The 20082-nt window shown below is 31.1% G+C and overlaps 1 protein-coding gene across 3 annotated transcripts in view; it reads left to right on the plus strand.

The window, feature by feature from the left end:
- Lrfn5 (leucine rich repeat and fibronectin type III domain containing 5) overlaps positions 1-10886 on the plus strand; it is a 276969-nt gene extending 266083 nt beyond the window's left edge. For all 3 annotated transcript variants that reach the window (XM_063246950.1, XM_063246941.1, XM_003471911.5), the window contains one exon: positions 10497-10886. In XM_063246950.1, the coding sequence (XP_063103020.1) occupies positions 10497-10555 (59 nt within the window). In that variant the 3' untranslated portion in view covers positions 10556-10886. The remainder of the gene's footprint in view (positions 1-10496) is intronic.
- The last annotated feature ends 9196 nt before the right edge of the window (positions 10887-20082 follow it).

A 20082-nucleotide genomic window follows, 5' to 3' on the forward strand; every position in this document is an offset into this window, starting at 1 on the left:
ACACACTAATGCGCTCGCGCATACATATTTGCTGTACAGCCCCTGAGATTGTGTCTTACTCGATAGTTCCGGCCTGGCTTGAACTCATTGGGTTGCGCAGACTGGTTTTGAATTTGTGACATTCCTCCTGCTTCAGGAATCCCAAGTGGTGGGATTACAGACTTGCACCCCATGGTCAGCTTCAAAGTATGCATTTTAAATCAGCATCAATTACACAATTGTGTTGGTTAGCATAAGAATATTACTCTTCCCTTCCTAGGCATATAAGAATAGTGTTACAAAAACTTGAATGGACAAAGCTTTCAAATCTTAAAGAAATGAATCCCTAAAGGATTTCTGAAATTATGAAGAATAAGGAATCTCTGAAATCTAATGACATAGGCAACAGTTTATAATTAGTCTAAGCTACCATTAACATCATATGTTTTGCAGTTGCCTGTGTCTTCCGAATCAATATCTTACTTATGCTTCCTAAAAAAACTGACAAAAAAATAATTTATTTCTGAGAAGCATTTAAAGTCCTCTGATATCTATTCATGTAAACTTTATTTTGTTGGATCAAAGTTACCGAAAATAATTTAGATTTTTGTTATTTTTACTAGACTATTTTCAGACTGTGTTAAAGAAATGCTTGAACAAAGTTCTTAAAAGTGTTTGTGTAGCCTGTTTTCCTGTCTTTTTTTTTTTTTTTTAAAGAATTGTAGTGGGGGGCATCGACAACAGATTTGATTATCAAAAGATCAAGTGTTTTTTGTATTTGTTTATAACATAACTTTTTAAAAATAGATAATGTTGCATATTATGTCTGAAACAGAAGAGCTGCAAATAATTGGATGGAATATCAGTGAGGAGCCAGAGAGGAGATGTGGTAAAAAGAAACTTGATTAATTAGGGTCTCCAGATATTAATTTTCACAAGAAAGAAATTTTGTCCTTTTCTTTCATTTTATGATTCATGGCATTTTTCACTTAGCAGTCACATGTATGAAATCTGAAACACGCACTTTGCTGTTTGTGGTTGGTGACTGTATGTGGGAAAGATATGTTATTTCCCGTTTCCTGTTCTTATGTTTATTTCATTTCCAGCCATTTCACATTGTAAGTTGTTCAACATGGAAACAAACTTTAACATACTGGGTTTGCTATTAAGTATATTTAAATAAGCATTTAAAGATTTTTAAAAATGATTATGTACTCCTATATTGTTTTTGTTAATTTTGGACAACCAAAGTGTGATTAAAATTGTGTCATAAAAGAGCAATACAGTACACAAAGCTGTTTCAAAAGTCTAACTTTGACTTGAATATTATTTACTTCTACTCTACAAATAATTGATAAAAAATAAAGGAATTTAAATTAGAATACAATAAAAATAAGTTTAATTAGATTCAATACCAAGTGACACTGATAACATGGTCAATTTATTTCTTATTTTTTTAACTATTAATGGATACAAATGAAGATTCAGGTTACCATTTTGCACTTTAAAACAATTCATATTACCTGTTCGTTAGATACATTTTACCTAATAAAAGTTTTAGAATGTAATATTTGAAGAATTCTACGAAATATATAAATATAACAACTGTATTCTCCGGAATATATACTTTCTCCACAAGTTAAATATGTTCTATTTATTTGTCTATAGGGGCCTTTTTTTTTTTTCCTTTTATGTGAAAATATCCCCTTTAATTTAAAACTCACAATGTACTTACTTCCAATATAATTTTATTTGCTTGTATTTCTGAAAAGAAACTATTTCACTTATAAATATGTAAAAAAGAGTAATTATTAGAAAGTTTATCTCAGTTCCTAAGTACTGATACTTCCTATTTGTGCACAGTGATTAAATCTTTTAAAGTTCATGTTTTATAAATATTAAAAAAAGGCAAAAATACTATGAAAAGGCATCACATTGTCCTAGGGATGGAAATGCACAGGTGAGTGAAACGTTTCTTTAGCAAGGACAGCAGTGCCTTGTGACGGTGCTGCGCGCTCCTCCTTTTGAATGCTCAGAAAGTGATGCCCTTCCTTCTAGGGAGGCTGAGGAGTCTGTGCCCTTTCCTGGCTTGGTTTTCTCTCTCCTCCGAGGTTCCATCCAGCGTCTGCCTTAAGTATGTGTGCTTCTATGCAGGTGTGGGGATTCTTGGGGTAAAACCCAGCACACCGTTGGCTGATAGGAAAGGCTGATTTTCATTTTCTCCGTGGTTAATAATAGTAATAATGATTTACATTATGTTACTAATTTTATCGAATTAATTTATGGATAAGAAATATGTCGTTAAAGTTGCATAAAGAACAAAAACACATGGATCTTTACAAGACTGTCAACCCACCTGCTTCAAATTAATCATTTTTCCCCCATGGTAAGTATATACACTGGGCTCATGATTACTATAAATTTTTTCAGGTGTTGCATTTTAAAAATTTACTTGTTTATTCTGAATAATTGATATTTCTTCTAGAAATGAAGAAGACTACCTAATATAAAGAATGGTAAACATATTTCTGTGATTAAACCATCCTGAAAATTTCATGTCATTAAAGTGGATCATAATAAAAAGTTATAAGTATCTGGGAGCATAGTTGGGTGTTGAGTTAACTGATTCAAGTAATACTAATAAATCTTTGATATTATTAAATTTTATAAATAGTTAATAATGTGCGATTATTTTTTCATTATGTTCAACTATCTCAAAGTCAAATTTTGGAGTCTAAAGTTCATATTTAATAAATACACAGATTTGGTACACAAGTGTATCTAGACATGTATTCTCCATACATATTACAAATCAATACACAGTCAAACACACTCCCAAGATTAATCAAATTAAAATAATTTTTCCCTGCAATATAAATTAGTAATTTTATAATTACTCAAATAAAATTAGATTCAAATTTTTGCATATCAGAGAAATTTTGCCAGAAAACCTATACAGTATACTTGCTGTTTACCAGATATCAATGCAATGTAAGCTCTGTAATAATTCTATGATTAGTCTTACTCTTACTATTATTTTGTGGCACCGAGAACTGAAAACTGGCCTTCCTTACTGAATTACATATCTACTCCCTTCTTAAATTTTTATTTTGAGATAGGGTCTTGCTAAGTTGTTCAGGCTGGGCTTAGATTTATGGTCTTCCTGCCCAACCTCCTAAATATAAATTTATTTTCATGATTTTTTTTTAAGACTGTGGATGTTTCTCATCTCTGCAACTTGATTTCATCCATAATTTACAAAGTATTGACTATAATGTGTATGAACTTAAAAATAAATTTATATGCATGTTGGAAAAAATAAACATGAAAGCTTTTTTATTTAAAATACTTGTATTTGGAAATGTTTACACATTTGGCCTTACCTGACATATGTGTTATGTAGATATCATAATACTGCTCCAGAATATGTTCATTAAACAATTATTTCAGAATGTTATGGAGCATATGAACCTTTGTGTGGATTCTACCATAACTGATGTGTTAATAATTTTTTGCTTTGTGATGTTAACGTGTTGTTATTTCTTTCAAGAAAAATCTCATCTACAGAGGCCATTGTAAATTCATATGAATATTGTGCTGGAGGTTTGCAAACAGAAATAAAATGGTCCTCCTTCCCTCACATTCATGAAACCCTACAGTGACTGTGCTCCTTGTGACATACTTTTTTCTTACTCTTGTGTCACTTTTAAATGTTAGCAGTATTTGCTTAAACAGATATTATGTCAAGCAGCACAATATGTGCTACACAAGGTTATGTAACACTATTAAACATTTATAGTCAATTGGAATACATATGAATATTTAAAGACAGAATGTTTGTTCTTGAAACACTAGTATTTTGCGTAAAAATAGATGGATACTCTTCAAAACATGCTGTTATTTGAGGTCTGGATATTGAATGATGATAATATAGTATGTGGTAATTTTATAGTTTGTGTAATGAATATGGCTCAATATTTCTTGCTGTGGATTATTTTTCCCTTGATATATTTTCCCATATTAATCACATATTTAAAGTATTTACACAGGAAAAATGAATAGAAACCTTATATTCTTGTTGAGCTTTGGCATGTAAAACACAAACTAGTTTGAGAATTACTCATATTGATTACTGGAATGTTTTTTAAAATTTATTTTATAGTATTATAAATGAGGAAGGAGGCAACAAACAAATACAAAACACAACAGTTAGTTGATTGTCCCCATAACTGTTCATTTTAAAAATGTAGTTCAGTCTTTAGGAGGTGTCTTATTATCAAGATTACAGTGAGAAGAGCTTTAGAATCTGTTTCTTTAGAAAAATGAATTGTTCACATTTTATTCCCAGAGGCTTTGCTGACTAATGTTAACCAGATTATCCAGGACACACAGGTGAGAAACTCATTACTGGTGCCATTCCTCAATATTTAAGTAGGTTAATTATTTCATATGTAAACTTTCTGATTTTTGGTTTCCAGATTGTTCAACTTGCTAAAATTTCTACTAAAATTTACTTAGATTCCTCCACCGTGCAGTCTGAAGTTAAATAGGCATGGGTGATTTTCCAATTACTAAGCTTAAACAGAGTCCTCAATGACTGAGCATACATGACTCACACTGTAATAAATAAAGGTAATGCTAATTCTGCCATATGTGACATTGAAATCAATTTTGTAATTAAGTGTGATGCAATGAGCAGTTTTACAAATATTTCCAAACTTGAAGATAGTAGTTTGATGAGAATGTATTCACTCCTAACCTTGACTGCATTCCAGTAGGAGCTGAGATGATACATTATGCGTCACTGAGAACAGATGAACAGAAGTGTTTCACTGTTATCTAAAATGAATGAAGCCACTTTAAACTGGAGCAAAAGACTACACATGAAATATTCATAGTATCCCTTTTGTCAGCAACTGATTACTCTTCTTGAGTGGTTTCTTTTTCTTTTTTGGGGGGGGAGTAGTTTCAAATGAGAATTTGATTCCTGCATTTTAATTGGATCAGAAAGTGTGTTTTCAGAGCAGAATAGCACTTAGGCAATCTGTTCAAACAGCTGGAAGCATCAGCCATTTGCTTGAGATTTGATACAAAAAAAAAAAAGTCCTTTTACAAATTTTAAAAAGAACTTGATTTGTTTGTTGTAAAAATAGTCTTTTAAAATATTTTAAAACAACGTACTTAAAAAACCAGTTACTTGGTCAGTGTTTCGGAGTTTTCCCTAGTGCATTCCATTCCAATATCCTTAAAATATTTTTATGCATCATTTCTTTACTGGGTTCAAGATCCTGCTCTTACACTGCAGGAGAGGAACAGATGGCCCAGTCCAAACATCACCAGCTCCATGCCTGGGGTATGCTCTCTACCCTACTGTGTGTGTGGAAATGAACTTCACAAAGGCACCTTGTTTCACCACCACCTTCATGTGTCCCTTCCTTAGTCTGAATGTTTCTCTCTCTCTCTCTCTCTCTCTCTCTCTCTCTCTCTCTCTCTCTCTCTCTCTCTCTCTTCTCTCTCTCTCTCTCTCTCTCTCTGTCTCTCTGTCTCTCTCTCTCTTCCTTTGCCTCCTTCTTTCTTCCTCCTTCTCCTCCCATTTTTACTCATCCACCTCCTGCTCCCACATCTATATCTGTGCCTCTCAGATGCTCTTATTTTTCAAAATTTCATCCATTGTGATTTAGGATATCCAGCTGAATTGGAAGTTAGGATAACTCCAGAAAATAACTAGGAAGCAGATGAGTCTTATATCAGAAAGTGCAATTCTGAATGGTGCTGAAGGTAAGATGAACATTTAGAAAAAGACTCAAAATCAATGGTTACCTTTACTTAACCAGTGAATAAAGTTCTCAGTTATATTTACTGGGTCATGTTATATATTAATGAGCTCTTTTACTTATTTTACTATATTATTAGGGTATTTAAGATTTAGAGAAAAAAATAAGTGTTTGTGCTTACTTTTGAGTGTCTACTGGTAAAAATAATACAGTATTTACAAATGCAGTAAATATGCAGCATTTTTGTAATGAATTTTTCTCCCAAGTAATTAATATTGATTATGTAAAGTTAAACCTCCAGTTAAAAATGAAATTATAAATCATAATATTCTACCATGTATATATTAGTAATAATTTAGAACCTAATCATTTAGTAATGAGGTCTTTTGTAATACAGTATGCTCCTGAATATGTATTTTTTACAGCATGTAAGCATAGTGAATGTACAAAATATATACGGACAATTGCCCCCTTTTAAACTTTTGGCTGAGCCTTTTGTTGGTTTTTATAAAATAAACTACTATAATATCATAATATAGAAAGCTTTCACAGCTTTTCTAATTTTCTTTCCTTTCTGTAAACATTACGAAGAAAAGCTATTCCACAGAAACATATAATTGTAATAAAACACAGTGTAAATTACCCTCTTTCTGTTGCCAGGTTTAAGTTGTCATAGGACCTGAATCTAAGTAGTCTTGGCGCTCAGCAAATAATGGGTGCTGCACCAGATCTCAGATTTCTAAAACTGTCTGTAAGACCAAGTGGTGATAATCCCTGAAGAGCTGGTGACTGTATCTCTTTCTTCTCATAGCCTTTTTCATGCCCAGTAGTGCTGACCAGCAGGAGAACTGGTGAAGACCTTTTGTGAGCCCAGTTTCACAGCTCTGTATTATCTGTCGCTCTCACACTGAGCTCTCCAGTAAGGTGGACATTTTCCCCTGAGTATATACGGCTAAGAAAGAGTTATTTGATTTCCATATTCATAAGTTTGTCCTTTTATGATTTTCTTCTATAAAAAGAGTGAGTTGGAAATCTTTCACTCTGTCATGCACACTGAAACAAAATCATACGATTTTAATCACATTAAGCAACTGAAGAACAAAGGGGAGACAAATAATTGATAAAATGAGTGAAAATTATTCTAATCACAAATTGGCACATATAAGTTAATATTGGTTCGGCAAAGATTTTTAATTCCTTTAATGGACTCAGGAAAACAATGGGAGTGCAAGTTTGACAGCTAAGTTTGCAGCAGTTGATGAGGTTGAATTTAAATTAAAAATGACTACAGTAAACTTTCATAAGAAATATTTGTAGTATTCAACCGAACGATATCTATGTATTATCTGTGTGTGTCCATTTCTGTGTGTAAGTATATATAAGAATTAAGACATAGTCTGCAACTAATTATGCTAGACTAAGAGAATTGCTTTTCAATTAAAATAATTTTGACATGATATTTCTGGTTAGTGTGAAGACGTTTTAAAATTTTTAACTTTGTTGTGGAGCATCTGTTACACATGTAGTAATTACGAAATGAGTGCAGTTATTTAGAGAAAAAAATTAGTTTCTCAATGCATAAAATAACTAATATTTGTTATAAATAAGTTGCAATACTTTCACAAATAAAGGAAAACACAGGTTTATGGAAATATACGAAAGAAAAAGAACAAAACAAATGTTAGCATATGGTGTGAATATAGATATTAAGGACATCTAAATCCACAAGAACCCACATCTAACACTTCCAAAATATGAACTATTTTGAGCACTAACATGATCTCACAACTAGAACTTTGTCCTCTGATCATTGACTGGGTCAGAGGCAAGATATAGGCACACTAAAAGTATTCCCTTCAGAACATGTGTATCAGGTGTCTAAGAAACACAAATGAATCTTGTGCTTAGACCTGAGTCCCAGCACTTAGACACTATAATCTATAAACATGCAGTTTTCACATTCTAAAATAATCCATCATTTGTAACATCTTGACCCACTACCCCAGGATTTTCAAACCCATACTTTAAATGTTTCCATGTAAAATCAATACAACTCATTTGGTTCTGCAGGATATTTTCCTATGAAAATTCAATTTAAAGAGTAGCAAAATAGAAAAGCATATAGAAAACATTTGGTTATTTTTTAATGATTCAAGTATATTTTTCACATTTTGTTAGAAGGGATACCAAGTTGGGAAAACAAAAGAAAAAAGTCCTTAATTTAGTAGCAGCCTTTGAAAACCATCTGCTTTGTGACCTGAAATGGAGCTACTCAAGATCAAAATCCTCATAATTATCAGTTGTACACAGAAGAAAAACAGTGGTAAAGATTTTAGCACTGTCCACTGATGTCAGATCATCTTGCTTCTCTAAATGTTGAGGCAGCTTACATTACTTTTACTTTTTAGGTTTTTAAGAAAGTCATTAGTTCGTAAGAGTTTTCCATGTTAATGCTTTCAGTTTTAAATGAAGATCGTTATTGAAACGTTGAAAACCTATCCCAAGGTGATTATTTTAAACCCATATCATTTTTAATATGATTATCATTGTTCTCACTTTGCCTTTGTAGTGCTCTTATAACTTTGTGTGCAATGTTTACGTTTATGGGGAATTGATATATGAGTTTTCTCATTGATAAATAACTTACAATTTTATTGTGCATCCTAATTAATACTAGTTTTTATTTGACCATGCCATTATTTCAATAACAGTATTAGCTTCAGAGAAGGCAAATGTCTATCATATTTTCCTTTTTGTTTACTACTTCCTAGTCTTCACAGCTAATAGTATTTCTTAATCTTCAATTGTTCAAGTTGTTAATAATGTTATTATGCAATTTGGTTCATAAGCTGATAGATATAGCACACTCTACTAATGTTGCTATATCTATCAGCTTATGAAATTTGTAATTCGATGTTAGCTTGTTATCCTGGAAGGAAGCTTGGAAAACCAAGCAATGCAAATTGACTTTACTTTTTCTTCAAGATGCATTGAATCTTTCACTAAAACTCCTTGTAATTTGAAATTTCTTACAATGTCTGTGGTAGTGGGGACTGAATGAGGGGTCTTGTACTAAGCTATTTCCCCAACCCATTTTTAATCATTATTATTATTTTTTGAGGGGGGATAGGTTCTCACTAAGCCCATAAATTACTTAGGCTGGTCTTTAACTTGCAATCCTCCTGCGTCAGTTTCTCTAGGTGCTGGTATTAGTAGGAATGTGCCAGAATATCTTCATGTAACTTTTTAAAAATTCCTACCAAAGAAGGCTTATTACTGGAAATAGAAAAAACTGAAAATTGTTAATCAGTGTCACTAACATAAGCTATGCTATGAATCCAATAAAGAAGCACTTAATGATATATATCTTTGTGCTTGAAGAGAATTTTGCACCATTTTTGGTAATATGTGCCAGGCAAATTATAGTAGTGACATGTATATTTTGTCACTTACCAAAATAATATTTTTATCCCTTAACTATCTTTTAAAAGTGCATCTCTTATTCTCAAAAATTGCCAGTCCTCAAAATAATATCATTCAAGTTTTTTCTTAACTAAACATTTTCTGCAGTATTTTTCCTACATTTATTTTATAAAGTGATCAAAATAACCTACATATTTTAACAAATGTCTTACATTGTGACCCAAATGTATGCGATAACATTTTAATATAGAATATTCAGTAAATTGAAACTTCATTACATCAAAATGCAATGTTTATCTATGTATTTTAACCCCTAGGTAGGACATTTGTAAGCATGAAGTTATTTTTGAATGGAAAAGAAAAAAAAAAGTTTTTCTATTTCATCTATCTCATGTAAAAATTTTCTTTCTTTGTCAAGGATGGAATTTTAAGACATAATCTAAATCCATGAAGACTAAGCACTATATTGAAGGGAAAATACGCTCACAGTTTGATAGTTAAACATCTATATGAAACTTTTTTTATGTAACTTGTTTACATTAACTGTGGAGTTGCCTTTGCTTGTGAACTTTTAGAAGTTTTCACGTTTATTCTGTTTGCTCTGTGGGTAGAGAACATCTAATTAATAAAGATAAATAATATTTTCCGTAACATTGAATGTGTAATAAAATGTTGCTATGCACAGTTCTCAGCACAGTTTAAAAACTGAGAGATCACTTAGGTTTAAGAATGTTGGGGCTGGGGATTTAGCTCAGCGGCATAGGCGCCTGCCTTGCAAACAGGCAGTCGTGAGTTTGATCCCCGGTACCGATAAAAAAGGAAAAAGACGAAAAAAAAAAAAAAAAAAAAAAAGTAAGAATGTTGAATAAACTCTATCTAATATGTTTAAATAAAGACAATATGTATGTTAAAGCTTAAAGCACATGCACTAATACAAGTAATGCATTGTGTTATCTTGAGGTTGTAAACATGAAAACTAAAGCAAGGAAAAATGTCCTTCCATAATTTGGCTTTGATGTATATAACTACTATTTACTATTCATACATTTAGATTCTTTTTGAAAAGGACATTTATTTGCATACTTTTACACGTTCTCTATATAGGAAGATTCATTTATATATTCATTATTTGCAAGTTATCAATGAATGTCTTAAATAGTGATCATAGTATCCAGATACTGTTTGGGAAGTTGTCTTGTATTTCATGGTAATGTTTCTGCCTGTGTGCTTATGGTTCATTAACCTTTAGATTGCAAACACAATGATTTATTAGCTGTGTGTTTTCTTCCCCCGCCCTTCTTTCTTTTTCTTTCATTTCAGAGGCTGGAGTTAATCTGAAGAGCACCACTTCTCTCTCTCCCGAAAAGAGTTGCCACTGATATTTTTACTGGATAAAATTAAAGAATGTTACAGTTCACAAAGGTTGATGCTGAACTGTGTCCTAGAAGAAACTATCCACAGGAGCCGGCACGGAAGTCACTGATGCCAGCAGAACTGGTTCCTTCAGACCATGGTTCATCCCCTTTGAAAACCATTTGTTTTTCTTCTGGCCTACAAGTATTTTTTTTTTAAAGAAGGAAATTTTAAAAAATTACATTGGCATCAAGTTCTGTAACAATCCATCTTACATTGCCATTCATGACTTAACAGACTGTAGAATCTTGAATAATCTATACCACTTTAACAAATAAATGTTTTACTATGACAGAATTTGCACATTGCCTTATTTTTAGAAATATCTAGTCTCCAAGTCTGAACAAGGTTACAAGAACAAGCACTAAAAATGCAATTTAACCCAGTGCAAAAGTCTTCAAAAATCACAGAAGGCTTCTGAATATTAGAATAACACACATTCTATGACAAGGTGAACCCATTTATGTGGAATAGCACACAGCTATTTTAAAATCTTGTAATAACTTTGTGCCTCATGTAAGAGAAAAACAATAAGGACTATCTTAGCCTAGAAAAACTCCAAGAAAAGAACAAGATAAGTCTCATATAGTTAATCCAAACTAACTACTTTTCTAGAAAACCAGGGTAAACATGGCTTTAATGATTTCAGACCCTGTGTATCTTTCTAAGTGCCCATTTCTCCAATTTTCCAAATTTTCAGGGTAAATAAAGAGTTATATCTAGCTTATTTATTGCCAGTGTAAATAGAATTGAGATATCTTTGTTGGTTAATAAATATCATCCCAGTCATTAGGAAGCAGTATACAAGCTTAGCATTTTAAGTGTGTTTTAAAGTCTACTCTAACCTCTCAAGTTGTCGTAAATATGGGCATGCAATTTGACAATCCACAGGAACTTACCACAGAACTTAAACTAAGATATGTTTAGTAAAATCCATTACCAACTGAATTCAGATTCTCAAAAACTTAAAGATTCAATCTGCGTCTTGATGATTTGGATAATTATTAAGTGATAAGTAGATTAATATTTTAATGAGAAAAGTAAGAAATTCCCTTCTTAATATTTTAAATTAAACTATTAGTCATTCTTAATCTATGAGAGTATTAACAAAAGTCTAAGGTTTGGGGGTTATAGACTTTCACCCATCAAAGCTATGCTAAGAATCTGGCCAGCCTAGACCTTGAGGAAAACAGTAATAACAACAACAAGAGCAAAAATAGACACACATAGCCTCATGAAATTTATGACTAAAACAGAAATAAGAGTTTGGCAATTTTGAGGTTGATGTCTGACACACGACATTTACCTAATTACCTGTATATTGATAACTCTAATGCCCCAAACAATCTGCATTTGCAAATGCAAACCTTTAGTTGAGTACAAGAAGACCAGTCAAACAATAAGTATTGCCTCTGCGAATCTCTTCCTGCATGAGGTTATTCTTTCAAATATACATATTATCCCAAAGTAAAAGAATTTTCTGGGTCTGAGCCCATAATTACACTCATCAACTTTCTTGAAAATGTACTAAGTTTTCTTTGAGGACACTCCTATTACAGTTATACTTCCCCTCTCCTGACAGTGGATTCTTGTTTCTTCAATGGTAAAACCTGCTCAGTTACCATAGCCTTGCCTGTCTCTACTTTATTTTATAATATCCATGCTATATCTGTCCACAGAACAGAAATTTTAGTGTGTTAGAGCTAAAATCAAACATTCACTTTGAAGTCTTTACCCCCATATCTCCAAATATTAAATCCAAAACTTTCATTTTTGTATGCATACAATCTTAAATTGAACAACAGGCACTTAAATATATATATATATATATATATATATATATATATATATATTTTTTTTTTTTTTTTTTTTAAATTTTCCTATGTTTCTTGTTAGGAAAAGGAAGTTATAATCTATGATTCTAAAATAGCCAGTGATAAATTATTTTAATGAAATATATATATATATATATATATATATATATATATATATATATACACCTTTATATTTAGGGGACTTAACAGAACACAAGTGTATACATGTAGTTAAAAGGTGACTAATGATCATTTACAAAAGAAAATTCTAAATTAAACTGACAATATTCTGAAGATAAGTGGGAACTCATTAGTTGAACATATCACACACGTGAGAATGATGTAAAGAGGCACAAGAACTCTCAACCATAATATTAATGCATATTGAAGTCATTCTTATTATTTGCTGTTATCTTGCATTCTGGAGTAAACGTGGAAGCAATTTAGCTTATAAAAATTAAATATTGTAGTTACTAATACTTACAACTGAACATACACAATATCTTGCTTCTAGTATGTTACAAAGTATGCAAAGCACACAGAAGAGAGCTTTAAATAAAATTGAGTGTAATATGGGTAAAGCATGTAAGTTCTGACTTGAACTGAATGTGTAATTTATGTTTTGAAAAGCTACAGTTACTACATTTAAAATCCATTACAACATGAAGAACTGAAGATTACTAATACAATATTGATATTGGAGGAAAACACTTTACATATAAAATAAAACAAATAATTTTAATTATTCTTTTATTTAAAATTTAATAATGCACATTATGCCTTACACACATTTTGATTGTCTGTTATATCCTGAAATACCTCAATCATATACGTGGTATGTTTTATGGTACAATTTTGATTTGTTTATTCAAAAATAAATTCCTAAACTCACTTTTTTTCTTTTACTCTTTTATTTATCTGTGGGACCTACTCAACTTTTTTCCTTTCTTTTTTATTTCTCCATGTATTTATACTGACATTTCATAGATAGTTAATTACAGTAATTACATATATCTTGTGCATATGTGTTTATTAAGACTATGCAATTATTTTAAAAATTAACATATACAAAATATATTATGTGCAACCAAAGTAAGTCTCAAGATACGACTTTTTTATGTAATATAAGTGTTATATATGTTGAACTTATCTACACTAAGTTTTTACACTGGTTTTAAAAAGTTTTTATTGTGAGAAATATATGTAACAAAAATATGACATCTAAACTTTTTTAAGGATAGATACAATGACATGAATACATTCAAAATGTGCAATGGTGACTTTATTTTTAAAAACTTACTAGTAAATCTATGTTTAAAACTTTTTCATCATCTTAAACTTTACTTATGTAATAGTAGTATTAATTTTTCATCTCCCTATCCTTGATAAGTTCATAGATTATTTTTCTATTAATTTGCTCATTCTATACATTTTATAATAAGAGAATCTTTTTATATTTGTCCTTTTTATGTACCTATATTATACTTAGAAAATATACTATACTATATTCAAGGTTATCCTATGCTGAATCATATGACAGAATTTTTTCTTTTGATGGGTGAATACAATTTCTTGGATTATATGTAAATATATAGATATACATAAAGATATATTTAGAGATATATTTATGTGTGTGAAACTGTTTTTAATCATCAATCCTTTGACTGATGAGTTGTTTCCATTTTTAACACTGGAAAAATTTTGCAGTGAGCATTAATGTTCATGGATGCTCCAAGTTTCAGTATTTAATTTTTTAAGTCTACATTTAGAGGTAGAATTGCTAGGTGATATGATAATTTTAGTTTTGAATTTTTAAAAGTTTTTTTGATAAATGCCAAATTGATTTTCTCCATATGCACACTATCTTACATTTTGTTATAAGATTTGAGAGTGTCAGGGTCCCATAAGTCCAGTCTGTACTTTTCAAATTTTTTTTTTCGTTCTACATTAATCTTAGATAAAAGGCTGAGAAGGGATTTCATTTTCATTCTATAGATGTGAAATACAAGTGATATATAATGTCACTTAACATTGACGATGTGTTTTGGGAAATTTGACATTAGATGATACATTGTTGCAATAGCATTATAGTGTGTACTTACATTTATACAAAGACTGCTGTTAATATTATTTTAAGGATCTTTGGCTTTTCTACAGTATATCCTCTACTAACATAATGTTATATATTACAATGGTGGTATTGCTTTTTGTTTAATTTGCATTTTTTCGATAGTTAATAATCTTGAGCATTCATATTTCTATAGGACATTTGTTTACTTCTTTCAGTGTTATATCTAAAAACTGACTGCCCAACCAAAGGACTTGAAGATTTATTCCTGTGTTTTCCTCTCAAAGTTTTATAGTTTTACTTCTTATGACCAAGTGATGACTCATTTTGAATAAATTTTTGTATACAGTGTGACATAGAGGTCCAATAGTATTTTAAATGTGGAAATCCAGGTGTCCAAGCATCAGTTGTTGAATACACAGTTCTTTCCTAATATATTGAAGCAGGAAACTTTGCTTTAAAAATCAATTGGTCATAGATCTATGGGTTTATCTCGAACTTCAGTAGTCACTCGTCCGTCATTCAGTAACAGAGTTTTGATTATTAGAGCTTTGTAAGTTTTCCAAACAGGACTGTGATTCTTCCAATATTGTTTCTTTAAGTATTATTTTGGCCACCTAGGGTCTTGGCATTCCACATTAATTTGAAGTTTACTTTTTCTATTTCTGCAAAATGCAATGTACATTGGGATCTGGAGATACTGAACTGAACTTGTAGATTGATTTGAGTAATATTGACATGTTTATGTCCAATCCATGAATGTATGATACCTTTCTATTTCTATCTGCTTTAATTTCTTTCAATAATGTTTTATTGGTATTTAGATGTACAGCTGACTTGATACACTGACTTTGTACCCTGTAATTTGACTGACTTTATTGATTAAGTCTACTAGCTTTCTGCAAGATTATTTGAGTTTTTTAATAAGTAATACCATGGCATTCCTTATAAGAGATACTTTACTTCTTGCTTTTCATTTTATATGTATTTATTTTTTTTTGTCTGATTTCAATGGCTTAAAACTCCAGTAGAATTTTAAATAGCAATGGTGAAAACGAGCTCTCAGTCTTGCTGGTATTAGAGGAAAACTTTCAATCTTTTTATATAAAATATGATTTAAGTTGTTAATTCCTCATAAATGAGATTTATTATTTTATGGTAATTTCATGTTTATTATTTCCTTGTGTTATTATCAAGAAAATATATTACATTATCTCAAATGCTTTTTGGCATCATTTGAGATGACTTTTTTTTGTTCTTTTATGTCTCACATAATAGTCCAAGGATAAATTACATGTGTTCATTTTACATAACTATTTCTTGTTTGTGTGCGTGTGTGTGTTTTTTGTACCAGGGATCAAATTTATGACCTCATAATTTCCAGGCCAGTGCTAGTGCCACTGAGCTAAATCACAGGCCCCATGTAACTATTTCAACGTGGTCTTGCACTTGTTTTAGTATATTTTGGATAATACTGGAGCATACTTTTTTTCCTTGTGATATACTGATTTGACTTTAGTATTTGGACAGGCAGGCTTCTGCCATGAGTGAAGAAGTATTTCTTTTTCTTTTGTGTTTGAAAGAGATTGACAAAAATCAATGCCCATTCTCCTTTAATAGTTGGTGGAATTCATCAGTGAAGCCATCAGTCTTCTCCTGGAATTTCTTTTGAAGTTTTGTACATTTGGGCTTTTTTCTTGTAACTTCAATAAGATATTCTATTTTCTGTTGGTCTATTCATGCATTTCTAGGAATGTCTCAATGCCTTTCAGGCTAATTTGCTAATGTGCAGTTGGTCATATTATTATCATCATCTTTGTGTTTGTAATATTATGTCTTTCTATTGTGATTCTGGAGCATCGACATCTCCAGTCATTATTGAGGTGGTCTGTTTCTGTCTTCACACTGTCAGTGATTCCTTCAGTGCATTAGATTTGTTTTTTGTTGTTGTTGTTGTTTTTTTTTTTTTGTGTGTGTGTGTGTGATGCATCTAAGTTTGTGATTGTCCTAACTTCTTGTTAAAGGGGAACCCTTTTATCAGCTGTCTGTCTCCTGTAACAGTCATTGACAATATCTGTCTTGTGTGATACTATAATAGATGCTTGAGCTTTCACTTCATTATTGTATGCATGGAATTAATCAAAAGTTTCCATCATTTAATTGTTAAGTGCTTGTGCTTTAGGCACATCCGTGACAGGCATATAGCCACATCATTTTTTATCCTTTCTGTCATTTGCTACTATTTGATTGGAAAGATTAATCCATTTATTTGAAGTAGTTACAGATTCTAAAGAGCTTGTGCCATTGGGTATGTGTTTTTAGGATATAGTATATCTTATTAGAAGAGACATGCTTGGGTTTCTATATTCCCCAGTAGATCCAAGTGCTCAGAAATGTCCCAATTTCATAAATAATTTGCACCTAAAATTGTGGAAGTCTGTGTTACATCACACCTATATTCTTTTTCTTCTCCCACCTTCAAGTTGTTAGCTTACCTTCTGCCTTTTTTAGTAATGTAGCTACATCCTAGGCCAGACTTCCCTGTTTGCAACAGCTAGCATTGTGTGTTTCACAGAAGTTTAGAACATCTCGGTATGTCTTAGAACAAACATGCATGATAGTTTTTAATAAGGTGCACTCAATCCATTTAAAACTGAGAACCAGGGTCCTAAACTGGGAGTGCAAGATACTACTGGAGGTGATATGGGGAAGGCAATTCAAGATATAGAACCATAATGCTTTATGATATCTCAAGTGGCACTTTTTAAAGTCAGCATTTGTTTGGTCCTTGTAGGGCTTTCAGTGCTTTCCAGAATTTTCAAGACTCTAAGAATTCTGCTTATTTTTCAATGTTTCTGTAGGAGATAACGAGGCTGTTCTGCCATTTTGCTGATACTACTTAATGTTTTTCTCTGTTGATAATTATTCTGTTAATGGAAAGAAGCAACATGAAAAAGTGTTTACAAAGCTTTAGATTCATAATGATTTTTAACTTAATGAATGCATTTTGAATTCAGTGTCCTCATTTTTACGTATAAATTTTTGTTTATTTTGCTTTATTAAAACCACAGCTACCATCATCTTTGCTTTTTATTGTCTGGATCTATACTTTTCATTTTTGTCTTCTATTTAGAAATTCAGTTGTAAGGCCTAACATCTGCTATTTACTTGAGTTCTTATTAAGTAACTCTGATCCCAGCCTTTCTCTAGTTAACATATTGCAAATTTTAGAAAACCATTCTGAACCAGCCCTGTCATTTGCCACCTAATCATATCAAGAGTTAAGAACATTTTCTATGTAATAGCAAAGTTCATAGTAAACAAGTATCTACCAGCTTCTATAAATAAACAATAAAATCACAAAAAATTAATTTAAATTCTTTTGAATGGATGCAAAAGTCTACTTGATTGTGTACTTTTGTACTACAGCTTATGTGAGAATACATAATGAACAGTGTATTTCTGCAGGACACACGTACCTCGATTGGTTTTACAAAGATCTTTATGGGAGAATTGTTTTTAAGCTATTTTCTGCTGTTGTTGCCATTGCTGCTGCTGCTGTTGTTATGATTAGCTTTTAAGGAAAAGGAATAACAGGCATTTCATAGCCCTAACAGGGAATGCAATGTAAAAAGGTCCAGTAAACATAAAACAATATGATGATTCCAAATTACTTTTCCAACTCAAGTTTAGAGAATAAAGTTAATAAATAAGGACCTAAAAGTTATCACTCTGAACAATTTTGACTAAAATATTTTAAATGTCCTTAGAAATTTTCTTTGATTGGCCAACTTAAAAAACACTCACAGAAAGTTTCTAGTCCTTAAAATACTCTGTTGTTTTCAGGGCAATATTTAAGCCAGGCGTGGTGGTCCATCCATATAATCCCTGCCCTGTGGATGCTATGGAGAAGATGGTGAGTTTGAGCCAAGAAGGTATACATAGTAAATTCATGTGCAGTCTGGAATGCATGAGACCCTGTCTCGAAAATAAACAAATAAATAAATTAAATAGTTAAACAACTGCCGTGCCTTTTATCATACTTGTTCTTTTCTATAACTACTTAGTATATTCAATATTTAATATATTCTTGGCTTGTGAACCCAGGAATAAACAACTCAAATCCTTCCCATCTGAATAATAGTTAAATCTGGAAACAAATTTTCTTAAGAAGTGATTATGTATAGAATCATAAATCTGTAAAAAGTATTGCACCATCCAACTTAATGACTAAGTAAACAAAAGAGATGAAAAGATCTTACATGATTATGTTTCTTAAGGTAAGATTTCCTAACACCAAAATCATAATTCCAATTACAGAAACCACGCTCCTGTGATTCTTTTAAACACATCTAGAATCTTCATGTAAAAAATGTGACCCAATCTCAACTGAGCTCTACGGTTGAGTATAAATTTGTGTTATTTATAGAAATATAGTACTCCTCTTCAGATTTAAAATTCCTTCACTATCAGATACTATCCAATTCTGTTGAACCCAAAATCTCCTATAATATTTACTACAATACAGCTTTTGACTATACAAGAGCAAGTAATACATAATTTCTTTAAGATAATTTTCAGCATTAGTGGTACTATATACAAAATGAAGCAGGAATAATAAAATCTGAATAACTTAAGAGAATATAAAAAAGATTATAATGGAAGTATAATAGCTAAAAAAAACACAAAAAAGTTGAAATAAGTTAAAAGTATTAGCTGAACTTACATTTGTTAGAATTTGTATTTCTTTTTTCAGTTGTGATAGAGTAGAGAATGTGAGTTTTGTGTATCAGCATGCATTTATATTAAATTAATGCACTGGGCATTCAGTAAAGCTAAAGGTTTTTGAGCTAAAAGCTAAGTTGCATGTGAATAAATAAAGGAACAAACATCAAATTCCAACATGAGGGAAAATATACAAATAATTATAAACAGATGCACTGCATGGAACATGGAAAATGATTGGTGATTAAAAATGACATATTTCTGGATCTAATATCTGAGAATATGAGGATTAATATTGAGAGTAACAAAAGATTTACATTCTGAGATATGAGTAATATTTTTAAATCTATAATTTTTAGTTTGCTAGGGATGACAACAGGCATTTGGTGCATGAAGACTAAGGAAAGGTGTTTATTTCTGAGATTAGAAAAATATTAAGACATTATTCTTGGTTGCTTAACCACTTATCCTATGCTATTCTCTAGAAAAGAAAATCATTATCCTAAATTCAAAAATCTTCACACAACGTTCATACCAGGTATCCTCTCAATGTTTACTTTCATTTATTCAAATGACTTTCGAAATTCCTCATTCGGAATTGATTTAGCAACCTCCTCTCTTGCGTTACAACCCTACTGAGCCATAGGATTTGATTCCAGGGAATTAATTGATATAGCTTTGGCTATTGTAAATAACTGAAATTATTACTACTCATTTATTTGTATTGCTATTTTTTGCAGACTTTTCTATGTTTTATTTTTGCTTATTTTTTACTATTAAGCATTTATTTTTTTTCAATTCTTAATTTTGATTAGTATATATTTGTTGTATACACTTATTAGATTCATTTGGAATTAGTAGATGTACATAACATATTTTAAGTCTT

The sequence above is a fragment of the Cavia porcellus genome, unplaced genomic scaffold, assembly GCF_034190915.1.
Source record: "Cavia porcellus strain 051 isolate PalLab524CR breed Dunkin Hartley unplaced genomic scaffold, mCavPor4.1 scaffold_1, whole genome shotgun sequence".
In the NCBI taxonomy this organism is placed as follows: Eukaryota; Metazoa; Chordata; class Mammalia; order Rodentia; family Caviidae; genus Cavia; species Cavia porcellus.